Source organism: Telmatherina bonti (assembly GCF_933228915.1).
Source record: "Telmatherina bonti genome assembly, chromosome: 6".
NCBI lineage: Eukaryota > Metazoa > Chordata > Actinopteri > Atheriniformes > Telmatherinidae > Telmatherina > Telmatherina bonti.
This window is the reverse complement of record NC_136624.1, coordinates 8023120-8042043: the sequence shown is the minus strand read 5'-3', so window position 1 is coordinate 8042043 and position 18924 is coordinate 8023120. Positions and strand designations below refer to the sequence as shown.

Genomic DNA, 18924 nt, shown 5'->3' with positions numbered 1-18924 from the left:
AGCATCAAGTAGAGGCGAAAACTCATTATAAACTCCAGATACAAACGCTGCAGCAGGTATTTACCCGTAAAATATCATACAGCCATAGTTCCCCCAGATGGAAGGAGATCACTGCTGCCGTTGCCTAGCAACATCTGACACATAACTGATGACTGTCACAACATTACACACACAGTTTTATATCGTTATGGGGATATAAAGTCAGCTATGTCGTGATATGAGATTCTGGTCATACCACCCAGCCCTAATATGCAGCGTTTTCTTGCAGTTGTTTCTGTTTATGCAGCTTTTCCCGCTACCATATACACAGCTTGTTTTTGTTTATGAAGAACGTTTGCACCTTTTGACCACCGTGTAAACGGACACTTGTGTCAATCAAATGGAAGATGTTTGGAACCAACATTTAGCTGGGCATCCAACATGATCGTGTGGATGAGGGGCGTAACTTGAAAAACCAGTTTGTACGCAAGTTCATTGTCCAGTGCAACATCAGGATGAGTGTTTCAGCTTTTGATTTAGAGGAAATTTAACTCTACAAGTTTAGTCTCAGTGTAAGAGTAGCTTGAATGTTGCATCTGTTGATGCTGTGATGCTGGGATAATGTGGATGTGCAGTAGAACCAACATGTGTATCACTGTTTTTATGCTCAGGTCACAGCTTGTCTGCGACCAGCATGGCTTTCAGATCGGCAACTTGTCCAGATGTGCAGATTAATTCTGCACAATGCTGGCCTGCATTTTCACCTGAATTCAAAGATAAGGCAGCTAGCCAAAGTAAAGCACTTTTTATCACGACAGCACCTTGAAACAGTGATCCACGCCTTTGTCTCCACACGACTGGATCACTGCAATGCACTTTACTTTGGTGTAAGCCAGTCCGCACTTACTCGCCTGCAGCTTGTACAAAATGCTGCTGCACGTCTTTTAACTGGCACTCGTAAATATGAGCACATCACCCCTGTTTTATCGTCTCTTCACTGGCTGCCCGTGCATTTTAGGATCATCATAAACTTCTTTTATTTGTTTTTAAATGTTTGAATGATGTTGCCCCCCCTCTACCTCTCTGAGTTGTTGTGCCCTTACTCTCCGACGCGGTCACTCGGGTCGGCTGACCAGCACCTCCTGAGTGGACCAAAAACCCACCGTAAACTCAGAGGGGACAGAGCCTTTTCAGTTGCAGCTCCAAAACTATGGAACGAGCTGCCTTTGCACATCCGACAGGCCTCTTCTGTACCTGTTTTTAAATCACGTCTTAAAACCCACCTGTTTTCATTGGCTTTTAACACCACCTGAGATGTTGACATTATTAATCTGACTGTTTTTGTCATGATTCTACCAGTTTTAGAAATTTTATATGTTTTTGCTCTCTGTATTTGTATTATGATCATTATCTCTGTTTTATTGTGTACAGCACTTTGGTCGACTGTGGTTGTGTTAAAAGTGCTATATAAATAAAGTTGCAGTTGCAGTAAATTGATTAGATTTTTGGGAATATAAAGATCAGGTCCTAAATTTTCTTCAGTTACATAAAAACAACCTCTTTAAACCCCCCTACAGAAACTTTTGGATTTTTTTTCAGATTTGGTTTCAGAGATGATCTGATTAGCTGGTTGAAGGCCATAGTTGTACAGCATTATGCCCATATGTTTATTGGGAATGTGATATGTGGTCGGATAACACGTAAAACTGCTGCACCCAACGCTTTCTACACCGATTAATGCAATGTGGTCTCAGGATATGGATGAAAAGGAAATGGAAAAAGGCTTTTAAACCTGGATTCTGACAACAAAAAGAAGTTTAGTCCAATTATCCATTCTACTTTTTACTTATTACGTGACTAAACATTTTCCAAGTAAGTCTGTAGTGTTTACAGTGTGGCATCTTAAGTACAGAATGATGTCCATTTTCCAGAATGTGGTTCCATTTGCAGTGAAATGGACCATAAAGCTGGACGGATGAGGCTACATTGCGGCTGAAGAGCCATTAATCTGTAGATGATTATGATGTCAGAGCTCAGTCGCATCCTGTTCCTGTTATGTTGGGTTTTATCAAACAAGAAGGAATCTGGACTCTTGTGCTGTAATGCAATCACAGAATGTAAGCCTGCTCCAAGCTCCACGGGGCCACGAGAACAGAATGATGTCATTTTGTCTTTATGGACATAATTGGACACATATCACTACTCGAAGCATCTTCTGAACTGAACTTTTGTCTTGGGGCGCTCCGAGAAGTACTGTGATTGGTCAGGAATTTGAGGTGGGCGTGGTTAACGCTAAAAAGAAAAAAGGCGACATTTGCCACATCCGCATTTTTACTGACACACCTTAAATGGATTGTTGTAATAAAACAGCTGATTGAGGTGGTGAGAAAGTACGGACGTTTTTATAACTCGTAGCATTTAAAAACACGCACAACCTGCCCCGTTGCAGACCAACTTTCTAGTTATTGGGTTATATGAAATGAACAGCTTCATTGCACTTGAAATCCTCCCTACTGCAGTGATCCTTTCTCCGTTGCAGACAAAGCTTCTCGTGGGGTGAAATGACCAAAAAGAACTATTTCTCTGGTTCTTGTGGCTTCAAGAGGAAAAACAAAGTTCTGGCTTCTCGTGGAGGATGGAACAAGCTGAACTTCTCTGACTGAGTGTGATTGGTTGGTTGTCTCTGTGTTGACCCTGTGATGGACTGGTGACCAGTCCAGGTGTACCTGGAAATTGCTGGTAATTGTGACAGGCTGCAGGCCTTGTTGCCTTAAACTAAGCGTATAGTGAAGCAAACGATGGATGGATGGATGGATGTACGGATACTTGGATACACTTGGAATCAGGTGACCACATAAAGCTCTATATGACTGGGTGATGGATTCAGCAACATAAGATTGTAGTTTGTTATATAATTGCACAGTTTTTAGCCTGGAAAATGTTCCTGTTTTGATCGGAGCCTAAAGGATACAGGAAAAAATCACAATGTAAATATTCACCAATATTCCGATTTATGTTTAAATTCCAGCTTCTGTTTTATGTTCATGCTGAAATCAAGTTTCTGTATGTTGGAGGATTATCACATGATATAAGAATGAACTGCTTCTTGTGCCTGCTATGGCCCTTTACTTTCTGCGATCACACAATCGCGGACGTAATTGTCGAATTGGCCAAGTAAAACGGAATATATTTTGTAACGTGGAACATCACGGAAATTTACTTAATTTGACTTCAAAACTGTTACCGTGTGGAGAAGGAACGTTTGTCTGGAGAAAACTACATGGAGGCAAAGAAATCTGGTGGCACAACAAGCCGCTTCCACTGACTGAGCCCCTCCTTCTCCAAAACAATGTCAGCATGGCGAAGCGGCTGCACTCTGCTCTGGCTTCGTCAGTGAAAAAACAGCGGAACTTAACAATAATCCCTCCAGAGCCGAGCAGTTCCTGAACGACTTTTATGTGTCAGGTGAACTGATGTTTAGCAGATCCTGTCAACACTCCGTTGACTTGAAAAGTAAAAATACACGCAGTGACATAGTGTCCAAAAGCCACGTGAAGACCAAGGAAAAGTACGATGCAATTACAATATAATAAGATAACTGAATATAGGTTTTCTAAAAAATTATGATGATTAATAGATTATGCATCAGAATAATAAAAAAAAAACAAAAACAAAGAAAAACAACAACTCAACCCATGTGGGAATCTGGCTGAAACATGCACATACAATAAGAATAAAAGGCATTACTTTCTGAACATGTACATCAAAGCATTAATGTAGATCAAACTGAAATAGAAGTAAAATGTTGTCCATTTCCTTTCCCTATTTTTTAAAATTTTTTTTAACTGATACTTTTTAAAATTACATGTTGAAAATAAAATTTATAATCACATAAAAATAATCTGAACAGCCATACAACTGACATTATTATTATTAGTAATAATAATTAACATCAATAAATAAAACACATTTAGTATTACATGAGTAAATGTTTCCATCTTCTTTTATCACAGGAGTTAAAAACCAATACTCTCTGGTGGATGTCTCCATGGATAGATGCAGCTGCTCAACAGTGTCTTAAACCAGACAACTCCATAACTTACTGTTTGTTTTTCATGCACTTTAATGTACTGTATTGAGGACAATTCTTGTCTGTCACCAAAATAAATTTTAAAGTACATTTTGATTTAATTTGTGTGCATTATATTTATTTAAATAAAAAACAATGTTTTTGAAAGTAAAATAGGAGTAAAAGAAAAAAAAAGAAAAGGGGGATTCCCAAAAAATATAATGGAAAAAAAAAATGGAATTCCCAAAAATTAAAATGGAAAAAACAGAATTTAGGAAAAAATAAAATGGAATTTGGAAAAATTAAAACAGATTTTATAGGGCCTTATTTATCTAGTATAGTCATGCTCGTCTTAAGATGTTGAGCCCCTTCACATGGAAAAGCTGGATGAGTATGGAATAACACCCAGTTATTCTGCCTCTGCTCCGTTCCTGCCCCCCTCCCTCCTTCATCTCACTCCTGACTGTGACAGAGCGGACAGTTAAAATGTGGATGTGGGGAATGACACGCAATGCAAGTTCAATATAAACATACTGGAGGCTGAAAAAGCAAAACTCTGACTGGACTTGTTTTTCTCTTTGGTTAAAGAAGACCTTTGGTGGTTGTACAACAGGGATGTCAAAAAGCCAGTGGATTTGTAAAGCTGGACGCTGCAGACTTGAAACCCGTATCAAGCCCCGAGTTGCGTGTAAAACAATCAAACTCTTTCCGATTGGCTAATTGCCACGTGTTAAACTTCAGTTTAAAAACAATGGATGGTTCAGAATGAGACTGAACTGTGTCCCCTGGGAAGGATGAAACTAACTCGGTGGTGGAATCTGGGATGCGGTCTTCACTGAGACTCTTCCAGGCTCTTGCATTTTTTAATGAAAGTTGCAGAAAACTATGAGATCTCTTCAGTGGAAAATGAAAGCTGTAAGACGTTACTTTGAAGTTAAAAGTCCATGTAAGTAGTATGTTTTGGGAAACCGGCTCATTCCAGTAACGGTTCTGTCCTCAGGCTTGTGGATGATCGCTGTGTGGTGCAACCAGACTCCGGCGACCTCAACAACCCACCCAAGAAATTCAGAGGTAAGGCCTTCCTTTATGCATGGGTATTAGATGCTATAAAGTATCAGCTGTTCAGCAGTTGTGTCTTTCCAGCTGTGGTAAAGTATGTAAATCTTCTCTTTGTCATGCTGTTAAATTTTTACCAGACTGTCGTTCAGAAGCAGCAGAGAAAGCAGCCTTGCTCTTCCCAGAGGTCTGTTTATTTACCCAGATGTTTAAAACGCTGACTCAGCTCTCAGATTCTACACTGCACACTCCTGCTATTACTTTTTTTACACTAAAGGATGCTCAAATGGCTTTGACACAAACACATCTGTGCTAGTCAGGCGTTTGTATGGTGTTTCATTAAATTCACCTTTTTACATGTTAAAGAGAAGAGTCTGATTAGTCATTGCTTCTCTCCTAAACCACTCCCATATCTGCATCGATTCAGCTTTATTTATGACTCTACATCCTCTAAAATACTCATCTTGTTCTGTACTCTGCTGGATTCTGGAGTGTGTGTCATAAAGCAGCAGAAGATGCCTGGAAACATCCAGCAGGACAGAAATGTGTGATTATGCTGCATTTAAAACCTGCTGAAGAAGTGTAAAGTTGGGCTGATTTATTCCAGTTACAAATACTCACCATTGCTGCCAAAAATAAGTGGATCTAATCTAATCATCATCCGTTACCATGGAAGCAGAATCATTGTTTTTTTCATGCTCAACATCTCCGCACACATAGAAGAAATTCTGCGGTTTTGTTTCGAGTCAGCGGAGAAGCAGTTGCATGTTTGTTACTTATGAGCTAACATGTAGCTTTAGCATGATGCTAGCAATTAAGCATTATTACGTTAGAAAATCCCACCAGAAAAAGAGGAACATCAGGACAAGGAGTTTTCTGCCTTACAGAAAGAGTGCAACAACAAACACTGGCGAAAATATTTGAACATTTTTCAAAGAAGAAAATTTTGGAAAGAAAAAAAAAAAACGTGAGGAATTTGTTTTAGAATTTATTGTCCTTGATGACGAGACCTGGTCCATGTTGGACAACGTTCACAAAAAGTTAAACTCCAAGATGTTTGCAAATAGAAACTCTGAGTTTATTTATGTGATAATGAAAGTTCTGTGGCAATCATTGATTTCATGTTTTAATTCAAGGTGAACTAACAGATGAATGACAGTATGGCTGTAGTACATCAAGGTCTATAATATAATAATTTTAAAGTGATAAATTTAATAGACCTTATGAAATAACACAGGTAAATGCAGATACCTAAACTCCAGGTACTGGGATGACACCATAGACTGTACATACAAAGATGGGCGGAACCTCCGTGACATCACCCGTAGGTTTCTGAAGAGCTGAATTGAAGCTCGGTGGGCGGTTCCTACCATCGCCATCTTGGCAGGGGCATGCGTGTCGTCTCGCCCCGGAAAATACAAATATGGGCAAAGAGGTGGAGCTGAGAGGGGGGCTGTGAGCGTCATGGTGGATGATTGACATCGAGCGAACTCCGAGCTTTCTGTAGCTAAGAGCTAACCGAGCTAACCTGGAAATAACAGGAGCTAACCAGCTAACGGAGGTAAGCGGGATGAAGCTAAGTCAGGTTAACCGGCTAAAAACCAAGGTTGTTCTGGATTCTTCTTACTTGAAGCGGGAGATCGGGTGTCTGTCAATCAAAAGGACACACCGCTAAATATGCCGAATTTTGAGAATAAATTACTTTTAAACGGGCGAGTTAGAAAAAAAATTCACTCCCCCCACAGTTGTCATGAAGGTAAACCTGACCTATTAAACCTAAAATGGATTATTGTACCAGACTGTAAACGTGTTTATTTAGGCTGTAAACATGTTTATTTCTGATATGAAGTTGATCTTTTTAACATGGGAGTCTATGGGGATTTGCTCTGTTTTGCAGCCCCTAGTGGATGAAGGAGGAACTGCAGTTTTATGCACTTCTGCATAGGCTTCACTTTTAACCGCTGGAGGTTGCCGCTTGGTTGATACTTGGTATCTGCAGATGTCTAAACCTCAGGTATCTTTTTTTAGGTGGGGGGGCATTTTAGGCTCATTGCAGGCTAACTACCCTCACAAAACCTCTCAGAGTGACTTGTGCTTAAATCTTAACATCTTCAGACAGACTGTAGCCTGACACCATGATGAACGTTTAGAGACTTCAGCTGTTCCACATACTGGGTGTCTTTCACACATATCTGCTGTGGTTTGAATCCAAACAAAGGTTTTTTTTATTGCTGATGGTTGAATCTTTTATGAGTTTATCCACATGTTCAGATTGTTGACTTTAGTGTAAATAAGACAATATTCCAGTCGGTTTCTATTTTGCCATTTGAGAATTAACAAAGTGTCTTTAATGATGGTGTCTTTAATTTTACATGTCCAACGTCTTAAATATTTCCATATTTGTAATAAAAAAAAAAAAAAAAAAAAAAGTAGAGGCCATTGAACATTTTCTCTTACCCCTGCTGCAGCTTTGCTCTTCTATACTGAACTCTGCCTGAGCTGCGGTTGCCAGATCCTGTGTCAGAACCGAGCAGAAAAAAACCTAAAACAAGTGACAAGTGGCTCCATGATACCAGGAAAACATGCAGTATGCAGTAACACTGTTGAAAGTTGCCATGACGATTGGATCTGAAATAACAAGACTGATGTTTTTACACACAGATGTTTGTAGGATGTACAGATATCTGCTGAAATTCATAGCTTTGCTATAACATTAGTAACATTGTTTTAGCTAATGCAGGATTTTAGTGGCTCTTCTCTTTCTGTAAACTAAAGTTATAAAGTCAGTAGCTCTGACGGATCCAGTTCAGTCGGTCCTGCAGTGGAAAGACGGGATAACAGAAAATTAACAACCTTTGTAATAGTTTTTATCATTTATAAGGAGTTTCATGTTTTCATGCAGCATCACTTCCAGCTCACAGTCCCAGTCCCAGGCTATAGTCCCAGTCCCAGCATCACCTCCATCTCCCAGCATCAGTCCCAGGCTATAGCCCCAGTCCCAGCATCACCTCCATCTCCCAGCATCAGTCCCAGGCTATAGCCCCAGTCCCAGCATCACCTCCATCTCCCAGCATCAGTCCCAGGCTATAGTCCCAGTCCCAGTATCACCTCCATCTCCCAGCATCAGTCCCAAGCTATAGTCCCAGTCCCAGCATCACCTCCATCTCCCAGCATCAGTCCCAGGCTATAGCCCCAGTCCCAGCATCACCTCCATCTCCCAGCATCAGTCCCAAGCTATAGTCCCAGTCCCAGCATCACCTCCATCTCCCAGCATCAGTCCCAGGCTATAGCCCCAGTCCCAGTATCACCTCCATCTCCCAGCATCAGTCCCAGGCTATAGCCCCAGTCCCAGCATCACCTCCATCTCCCAGCATCAGTCCCAAGCTATAGCCCCAGTCCCAGTATCACCTCCATCTCCCAGCATCAGTCCCAGGCTATAGCCCCAGTCCCAGCATCACCTCCATCTCCCAGCATCAGTCCCAGGCTATAGCCCCAGTCCCAGCATCACCTCCATCTCCCAGCATCAGTCCCAGGCTATAGCCCCAGTCCCAGTATCACCTCCATCTCCCAGCATCAGTCCCAGGCTATAGCCCCAGTCCCAGTATCACCTCCATCTCCCAGCATCAGTCCCAGGCTATAGCCCCAGTCCCAGTATCACCTCCATCTCCCAGCATCAGTCCCAGGCTATAGCCCCAGTCCCAGCATCACCTCCATCTCCCAGCATCAGTCCCAGGCTATAGCCCCAGTCCCAGTATCACCTCCATCTCCCAGCATCAGTCCCAGGCTATAGTCCCAGTCCCAGTATCACCTCCATCTCCCAGCATCAGTCCCAGGCTATAGCCCCAGTCCCAGTATCACCTCCATCTCCCAGCATCAGTCCCAGGCTATAGCCCCAGTCCCAGTATCACCTCCATCTCCCAGCATCAGTCCCAGGCTATAGCCCCAGTCCCAGTATCACCTCCATCTCCCAGCATCAGTCCCAGGCTATAGCCCCAGTCCCAGCATCACCTCCATCTCCCAGCATCAGTCCCAGGCTATAGCCCCAGTCCCAGCATCACCTCCATTTCCCAGCATCAGTCCCAGGCTATAGCCCCAGTCCCAGTATCACCTCCATCTCCCAGCATCAGTCCCAGGCTATAGCCCCAGTCCCAGCATCACCTCCATCTCCCAGCATCAGTCCCAGGCTATAGCCCCAGTCCCAGCATCACCTCCATCTCCCAGCATCAGTCCCAGGCTATAGCCCCAGTCCCAGTATCACCTCCATCTCCCAGCATCAGTCCCAGGCTATAGCCCCAGTCCCAGTATCACCTCCATCTCCCAGCATCAGTCCCAGGCTATAGCCCCAGTCCCAGTATCACCTCCATCTCCCAGCATCAGTCCCAGGCTATAGCCCCAGTCCCAGCATCACCTCCATCTCCCAGCATCAGTCCCAGGCTATAGCCCCAGTCCCAGTATCACCTCCATCTCCCAGCATCAGTCCCAGGCTATAGCCCCAGTCCCAGTATCACCTCCATCTCCCAGCATCAGTCCCAGGCTATAGCCCCAGTCCCAGTATCATGCACATTCTCAACATCAATCCCAACATCAGTCCCAGCATCACTCCCAGTTCCAGCATCACTCCCAGTTCCAGCATCACTCCCAGTTCCAGCATCACTCCCAGTCCCAGCATCACTCCCAGTTCCAGCATAAGTCCCAGTGTCATTCCCAGCATCAGTCCCAGTGTCATTCCCAGCATGAGGCCCAGCTCCCAGCGTGAGGCCCAGCTCCCAGCATCAGTCCCAGTCTCATTCCCAGCATGAGGCCCAGCTCCCAGCATCACTCCCAGTCTCATTCCCAGCATCAGTCCCAGCTCCCAGCGTGAGGCCCAGCTCCCAGCATCAGTCCCAGTCTCATTCCCAGCATGAGGCCCAGCTCCCAGCATCACTCCCAGTCTCATTCCCAGCATCAGTCCCAGCTCCCAGCATTATTCCCAGTCCCAGCATCAGTCCCAGTCTCATTCCCAGCATCAGTCCCAGCTCCCAGCATCAGATGTTGATGGGAACTTGCAGTCAGTCTATTCTGGTTCTTTTCCACAGTTGTTCATTTGAAGAGTTTTCTGTCTCTGAACCATCAGAACTGGTCCCCATCAGCCGTTAGTCTTTACCGCTCATGTCCTGTTTGACTTCTTTATGTGTGTACTTCTTTTTGCATTTCAAGGCAGAAGTTTTAATCAGCTTCATGTGGGCTTCTTGTTGAGAGTAAAACTGTCCGTCTCCTAAAAGTAGGAAATAGCAGCGATACAGGTAACAGAAGCCACTCTGTCATAATGAGCAAGGAAATAACATCCTCATCAGCATAAGAGGAGGAGGGAAGGGAAAGCTCTGTACCAGGAAGAGATCTGCAGAACTGGAGGACAGCAGATAGACCGGTTTTTTTGGTTCTGATCCAGGTCCTGCCTTGCAAAGAGGCAAATCCACATGTCCGTGTCTAACTGGGCTAATTGGTGTGTTTTATCTCTATACAATGCAGAGACGTTAGCAGGCATCACACGTTGTCTACACGTGGAAACGGTTTTACACCTTTTTATTCAGAAAAATATGAATTTAAGAATCGCTTCTGTAACATCTAAGTTTAATTTTAGAGATGTCTGAGTAGTTTAATCTTTTTTCAAAGGTTGTTATGTGAAGTGATGCAGAATCTTTCACCTTTTTTTTACAAGGCCAGTGTAAAACCAGACCTCAGTCCAAAAGTCGGAGTATTCTTAGCACACATAAGCTGTTTATAAAGTGTTTTCCAGGGAGGACTGTGCTTAACCTCAACGAGCTCTCAGATGTGGGTGGCTAATGTGTTGCACTGTGTTTTCTTTCATATAGTTTTGCTTTTATATGCGCACGATGCATCAAAGTGTTGAGGGATTGAGTGTTCATGTAGGAGAACTTTGCATCATTTCTCTGGACATTAAAAAAATAACACTGTATTATATCATGCAGCGTTATGTAAGCCCCGCTGCAGATCTTCATCAGCTTGTGTGGTGCGAGACTTTGTAAAATTAAAAGTGCAGAGTGTATCAGAAAGCTTCATGCTACTAATTGTTGTGGCAATTTTTTTTTCATTTCGTTTTTTCGTTTGGAGTTTTTTCTAACCTGCTTTTAGATTACAAACGTTCCACAGTCCTCAGGTCTTTGGGGGGGGGGGGGGGGGGGGGGGGATATGATCCTTGCATGTGGAGCACCCTTCCAGGGAACCTGAGGAAAGCTGGGAGTGGAGATATTTAAAGAGAATAAATCTTAAAACTATCCTTTTTAGCAAAACTTTTAAACAAATATATTTACATTTTGCTATAAGCGCAACATCTTTTATCGAAACATCCATGTGTTATATCGCGTTTGCTTCCACTGCACCTCCTCATCTGGTGCAGTATGAACACCAAGCGTGATCTGGTGCAGACCAACAAAGCAGACTGTTCTGCTTGAAAGCGAGGGGTCTGTTGGTTTGCAAATGGACTCTCCAGCGACCAATCGGAAAGTGACATCTGCCAACCGCAATGGGGGCTGGAATAAAAGTACACAGACCCCTGGGCCCAGAGTGTCCCAGGGGCCCCTTTCCCACCGCAACATTGTGAAAACTATGAAAGATACACTGTGAAACGACATTTCTAACATCTCTCAGCCAGTGGTACCAGTAGCAATATACCAGACACTGTGGTGTAACTATCTGGCTTTTATGTACATGTCCAAACTACTGGTGTTTGTCCTACGTAGGCCCTATGTGGGCCTCAAGTGGGTGTGGTCTCCTTGGTCTGTGCCCATAATGCCCATTGGATAATCTGGCCTGGACCGCAATAAGGCATGAAGAAGAAGAAGGAAAAAATGAGTTAATTGTTTGGAAGAAAAAACAAAACCAACAGCATGTGTTGAGAAAACAGATGTTTAGATATATACATGGATTGTGATCGGTTTTTTTTTTTTTGTTTGGTTTTTTTTTTTGGTATCATAACAGATAAAATCACAACGCCCTGATTCTAGTGTCCTTGAGGACTGTTAATATTCCTGGTTCTGCAAACAATATTTGCAGCTTCAGTGATGCAGCAAAATGTTTATGTTAACAAAGTTCAAAATCATTTGCTAAAAATTATTGTTTGGTCCAAATCCAACGTTTTTATGACAAAATTTCTCCAGACGACAGATCAGCCAGTCCCTCAGACCTCTGTGAGGGCCGTGATGTCTGGTGGGGTCCATGTAAAACTTTTAAAATAAATAATAAAATCCTAAAATCAGTCATAAAGTTGACAGGAAGCCAGGGTAAAGAAGCAAAGAGGGTGGTATGATCTTATTTTTTTATTTTTTATTTTTTGGCCCCTGGAACAGTATTCTGGACCAACAGCTGTCGTGGTTGAACTTTACTGATGGAGCATCATATAAATTTGGCAGTCGTCTGCATAGAAGTGATGTTTTTTAAAAGCTCCTCCAAGTGGAAGAACATAGATTGCAAACAAGAAGGAACTCAGAATGCATCATGTCTGCCACAGTGTTGCTGTAGTAGCTTTTTTCCTCCATTTGCTATATGGCTAGAAAAATGCCAGCAGCTCATGTGGTGTTTTTCAGCTAAAACGCCGTTTGATTCCAGATTCACTGTGAGAGTCATAAAAACATTGAGAATTATTTCACAGTGGCAACATGTACATGAGAATTTTAATTTGTCTTTAATTCAGAGTAAAAGTTAAATCTGATTTAAACAGATGAAAAATAATAAAGTAAACATCTAATTTCAAATGAAAAAGACAATTTGGAATTAAGCTTAATCCTGAAATAAGTGGCTGGTTATTCCACTCTTAAATTTGAACTGTATGTTTTCTCTATCATATAAACATTAATTCTGCTCCAGGTTTTTTCTGATCATTCTGCACATGCTCGTTACCTTGTTCCATGCTGATGACAAACGTATTCCACACAGTGTTCTGCCTCCTGTCTCCTTTACTTTATTCTCCTTCACCTTCTTAGCTGCTGAAAGGAAGTGAAGTCATATGCTGGTGTCAAGCTGGTGCTTAAAATTATAATTAAGTTCAAAGCGAAAGTGGTATTAAGGGGGTTTTCTATTTTATATCCAAAAAGACGAGAAGCAGAGTTTGTTTATTTCCAATAGACGTAAGTACGTGTCGTCCACCCCTTGTCCAATCAAAGCCTTTCACAACCCACCCATCTAAAGCAGTATTAAGGATAGGCAAATAAATGTGTTTTGGCTATATTGGATTGGCTATATTGTGGTGTTTGTTGCATGTTTGTGCTCTTGCAGTAATAAAGGTTATTCCTGTTCTGGATGCTATTATCCAGAATTATGGCCCTGTTCTGAATGGTGGTATCCAGAATGTTGTTCCTGTTCTGGATGCTAGTATCCAGAACGTTGTTCCTGTTCTAGATTGTAGTATCCAGAATGTTGTTCCTGTTCTGGATGTTAGTGTCAAAAACGTTGTTCCCGTTCAGGATGGTAGTATCCAGAACGTTGTTCCTGTTCTGGATGCTAGTATCCAGAATGTTGTTCCTGTTCTGAATGCTAGTATCCAGAATGTTGTTCCTGTTCTGGATGCTAGTGTTCAAAACGTTGTTCCTGTTTTGGATGGTCGAATCCAGATTGTCGTTCCTGTTCTGGATGCTAGTATCCAGAATGTCGTTCCTGTTCTGGATGCTAGTATCCAGAATGTTGTTCCTGTTCTGGATGCTAGTGTCCAGAATGTTGTTCGCGTTCTGGATGCTAGTATCCAAAACGTTGTTCCTGTTCTGGATGCTAGTATCCAGAATGTTGTTCCTGTTCTGGATGCTAGTGTCCAGAACGTTGTTCCTGTTCTGGATGATCAAATCCAGAACGTTGTTCCTGTTCTGGATGATCAAATCCAGAACGTTGTTCCTGTTCTGGATGCTAGTATCCAGAATGTTGTTCCTGTTCTGGATGCTAGTATCCAGAACGTTGTTCCTGTTCTGGATGCTAGTGTTCAGAACGTTGTTCCTGTTTTGGATGGTCGAATCCAGAATGTTGTTCCTGTTCTGGATGCTAGTATCCAGAATGTCGTTCCTGTTCTGGATGCTAGTATCCAGAATGTCGTTCCTGTTCTGGATGCTAGTATCCAGAATGTTGTTCCTGTTCTGGATGCTAGTATCCAGAATGTTGTTCCTGTTCTGGATGCTAGTGTCCAGAACGTTGTTCCTGTTCTGGATGCTAGTGTCCAGAACGTTGTTCCTGTTCTGGATGCTAGTGTCAAGAACGTTGTTCCTGTTCTGGATGCTAGTGTCCAGAATGTTGTTCCTGTTCTGGATGCTAGTATCCAGAACGTTGTTCCTGTTCTGGATGCTAGTGTTCAGAACGTTGTTCCTGTTTTGGATGGTCGAATCCAGAATGTTGTTCCTGTTCTGGATGCTAGTATCCAGAATGTCGTTCCCGTTCTGGATGCTAGTATCCAGAATGTCGTTCCCGTTCTGGATACTAGTATCCAAAACGTTGTTCCTGTTCTGGATGCTAGTATCCAGAACGTTGTTCCTGTTCTGGATGCTAGTATCCAGAACGTTGTTCCTGTTCTGGATGCTAGTATCCAGAACGTTGTTCCTGTTCTGGATGGTCGAATCCAGATTGTTGCTGGGATCCACATCTTTATTTGATATCTTGTAAATTGTGTTGGGAACTTCTGGATTTTGTCATCATTTATTCTGGAGTTATATGCAGATATACTGAAACTGGTCCTATTTCACAATGTTGTGAATCCTTCACAGTATTCCTGTATTCCTTGGTTGAGGTCACAGCTGCTCTGCTGGACGCAGGTTTAGTGGTGCAGCAGTGACAATGGTTTTCTGCTGCAACAGGTCCCCAGCATTGTTTAGTTTGTTTTAAAAAGACAAATGAATATCAGAAAAAATTAAAAACTGAATTCCAGTGTAAACTCTGCAGTGTTTGCAGCTGCATTTTATGATATTTAAGGTCCTTTGTTATTAATTAATCTTCTTATTTGATTGTCTGAGTCGTGGGAGGATAATTAAACTTCATTACTTCCTGCAAATTACTTCTTTTAGTTTTCTTTCCTCTCATTTCTCTTCATAACCCTAATTGTTCATCCCAGTACCCCATTTTCTTCATTGGTCCTTGGCCTCGTCTCTTCCTGTCCTCCTTCCACGTGTTGGGAAATCCCTGGACACACTCGCGCTGGCCGCCTTCCTGACTGAGCTTGGTGAAGCAGCTATTTATATCTCCGTTATAAATCCTGTGCCAGTTTAACATACAATAACTACAGAAGATGGAATACGCTGGCCTCTGGTATGTAACTGTACAAACTAAACAATATTTTTATTTTATCTTTATTGATTGTAGTTTGAGTGTTGTCCCAATAACTTATCAATTTAAGGTTATATTCTGCTCCTAGCAAAGGAATCATGTTATGGCTGGTCGCCGGATACAGGAACAGATCCAAACGCAGGACTCACGTTAAATGGTTTTATTCCTTGATAAGGAGAACCAAAAAAGGCTGTGGCAGAAAGCCGCACAAGATTGTAAAAAAACCAAGACACTAGCAAATAATTTCCGAGGCTCTGCAGCCGCAGGTAGAGTCCAGAGCTGAGTGAAGAGAGGAGAACTGAAGAGCTTGCACCAGCAGTGAGCATGTAGGAGGTTTAAATGCAGGTGGTCAATGAGGGAACAAGCTGCAGGTGAGGCATATGACACAGGTGAATAATCAGCTCTGGAGTCAATCAGCAGCTGCAGAGGCCAGAGCGTGCCTAAAAGAAAAGAAATAAAGTGAAACAAAACTCATGTAACGAAAAGGACCATTTCATAACAAATCAAGCTGAAGTGGAAGCAAATAAATATTATGATGTGGTTCAGTGGAAAATGATTGAAAATGAAGAAACTAAAATGAATAAATATAAAAACGAATGTATTACCCAAATAAAATGAAAGATGCTGGAATGGATAGTTCAAAGCTGCGTAGTACCCTGAACGAATTAATGGGAAGAAAAACAAAACAAAATGCAGCATCAATATAGAGGTTGATGGGATTTATCTTACCGAACTGAAAGACGGCGCCAACTATTTGAGTTGATACAAACAGATCATGTAAAATGATCAATATAATGACAACAAAAGAGTGTACATTTAAATCCAAAGTTGTAAAAGAGGACAATGTGAAAATTATTGCAACCAAGCTGAAAATAAACCCTCTGTAGTGGACAATTTAAAGCTTAATGTCTCTCTACTAAGCTCATTTCAGTCTAATTTATTTTATTATGCAAATTCATAAGGGCAAAAATAATCAAGCCTTTTTCACAAAACCCATCATTCATTTTGTATTGATCCTCTCAGATCAGCCTCTGTCAGAAACAATCGAACAGAGAAAGCTCCGCCCTTGCTTCTGATTGGTCAACTGCTAGGAGTAGTAATACTGAGCAGTGAAGGTGGGTGTGGCTTTCTTCTTGTGAACGTGCACAACCTAGAGAAGATGACCAATCACTGAATCCCTTCCCCGGGACGTCACTAAAATTTCAAAGTATAAAAAAACTCTCTAAAACCAGTCGTTTCCTTCTCCATGGAAACCGAGCATAGAGAGTGCTTGAAAACTCAAACATGCGTTTAGGTGATTAAAAATGGCGCCGCTCATATGTCTGATGAGTATATAACACTATTACACTGTAGAAAGCTCAGAAAACCAGAAATAGCATCATAGAGCCGCTTTAAAGTCTTAGAAATGGTTTCAGATTTTATTGCGTTGCCCATTTGTCATATCATCAACCTGAGTTTAACGGCAGGTGTTTTCCCTTCGATATGGAAGAGAGCAGAAATTCTGCCTTTTATTAATGAATAATAAAGAACTGTTTTCAGGTTACAGCTGCAAAGCAATAAGTTTGCTCCAGGCAATAAGCAAAGTTATGGTAAAAAAAAAAGTTTTTTTTTTTTTTTTAAGTAAACGGGTTAAACACAAAATGTCACCATGTTTACGAGATGGGTCATTCAACCACTATGGCACTCACTCAGATCACTTATTGGCTTCAGGGCACTGAGGACAAGAATTTGGTTGGAGCAGGTTCTTACATTTAAGTGAAACCGTTGATGTTGCAGACCAAGAAAATTTAGTTTGTCATGTATTTTAACCATTTTCTATTAAATAGATTGAAAGCTGGCTGAGAAATCATGAGCAGTTTACTTTAATGGCAGCTATTCTGAGGTGGAAAAGACGAAGTCCTCCAGCGTAATTGTTCAGGTCCCCTTTTATTTTCAGTCTTTACAAATGATTTTCCATGTTTAATGAAACATGTAGCCATGGCGTCGCCAGCATTCCTCCTAACTGCAGGAGAAAATGTCATTCAACTAGGGTGGGCAGATGTCACGCTTTGTGCGGGATTGTCCCGCCTTTCTATTACTTTTCACACGTCCCAAAAAATGGGGCGCTGTCCAACATTGTGACAACCAGTCTTCACTTTTGTGAAGGGAAAAAAAAACAAACAAACAAAACAAAACTGGCTTAGACTAATTGTGTGTGGCAAAAGATATGACGGCTGTCACATCACACCGCCTGCTGATTTGAGTTACACTCATGTCAATCAAACTAGGAGGCGGGACTTAATGCACATCTAGGATGCACCAGTGCACCCACTGACGAAAAAGAATAAATAAATACACCGATTGATCATGGAGGACAGGAAAAGGACTGCTGCGAAGAAGAAAAAGTGTTGTTACAACAAAGACTGGGAAAGCATATATTATTGGGTTAAACCAGGAGACTGAGAGGGTTTGTCAAAGTAATTTTTCCGTGTCACACGGCGGGGAATATGACGTGAAACGGCACAAAAATCCGAGTCACGAAAAACGTGCTACTCAGAGGAAGGCTTTATAATCACAGATTTGTTATGTTTGGATAGTAATAATATTATTAAAGAGCAGAATAGAAAGCTTTTTTTTTTTTAAAGAACTTTGTCATGGCAGAGTGGAATCTCAAATTGTCCCACATTTTCAACCTTTGTCCCACATTTGGTGAGGAACGACATTCTGGATACAACCATCCAGAACAAGAACAATATTCTGGATACTATCATCCAGAACAAGAACAACATTCTGGATACTACCATCCAGAACAAGAACAATATTCTGGATACTACCATCCAGAACAAGAACAACATTCTGGATACTACCATCCAGAACAAGAAACAACATTCTGGATACAACCATCCAGAACAAGAACAATATTCTGGATACTATCATCCAGAACAAGAACAACATTCTGGATACTATCATCCAGAACAAGAACAACATTCTGGATACTACCATCCAGAACAAGAAACAACATTCTGGATACTACCATCCAGAACAAGAAACAACATTCTGGATACTACCATCCAGAACAAGAACAACATTCTGGATACTACCATCCAGAAAAAGAAACAACATTCTGGATACAACCATCCAGAACAAGAACAATATTCTGGATACTATCATCCAGAACAAGAACAACATTCTGGATACTACCATCCAGAACAAGAAACAACATTCTGGATACAACCATCCAGAACAAGAACAATATTCTGGATACTATCATCCAGAACAAGAACAACATTCTGGATACTACCATCCAGAACAAGAACAATATTCTGGATACTACCATCCAGAACAAGAAACAACATTCTGGATACAACCATCCAGAACAAGAACAATATTCTGGATACTATCATCCAGAACAAGAACAACATTCTGGATACTATCATCCAGAACAAGAACAACATTCTGGATACTATCATCCAGAACAAGAACAACATTCTGGATACTACCATCCAGAACAAGAAACAACATTCTGGATACTACCATCAAGAACAAGA

At 41.7% G+C, this 18924-nt stretch overlaps 1 protein-coding gene across 1 annotated transcript in view; it reads left to right on the top strand.

The window, feature by feature from the left end:
• The window catches only part of itpr1b (inositol 1,4,5-trisphosphate receptor, type 1b), a 143101-nt gene that overhangs the window by 5087 nt on the left and 119090 nt on the right, over positions 1-18924 (top strand). Inside the window, exon 3 of the mRNA XM_079242420.1 lies at positions 5049-5119. Within this exon, the coding sequence (XP_079098546.1) occupies positions 5049-5119 (71 nt within the window). The remainder of the gene's footprint in view (positions 1-5048; positions 5120-18924) is intronic.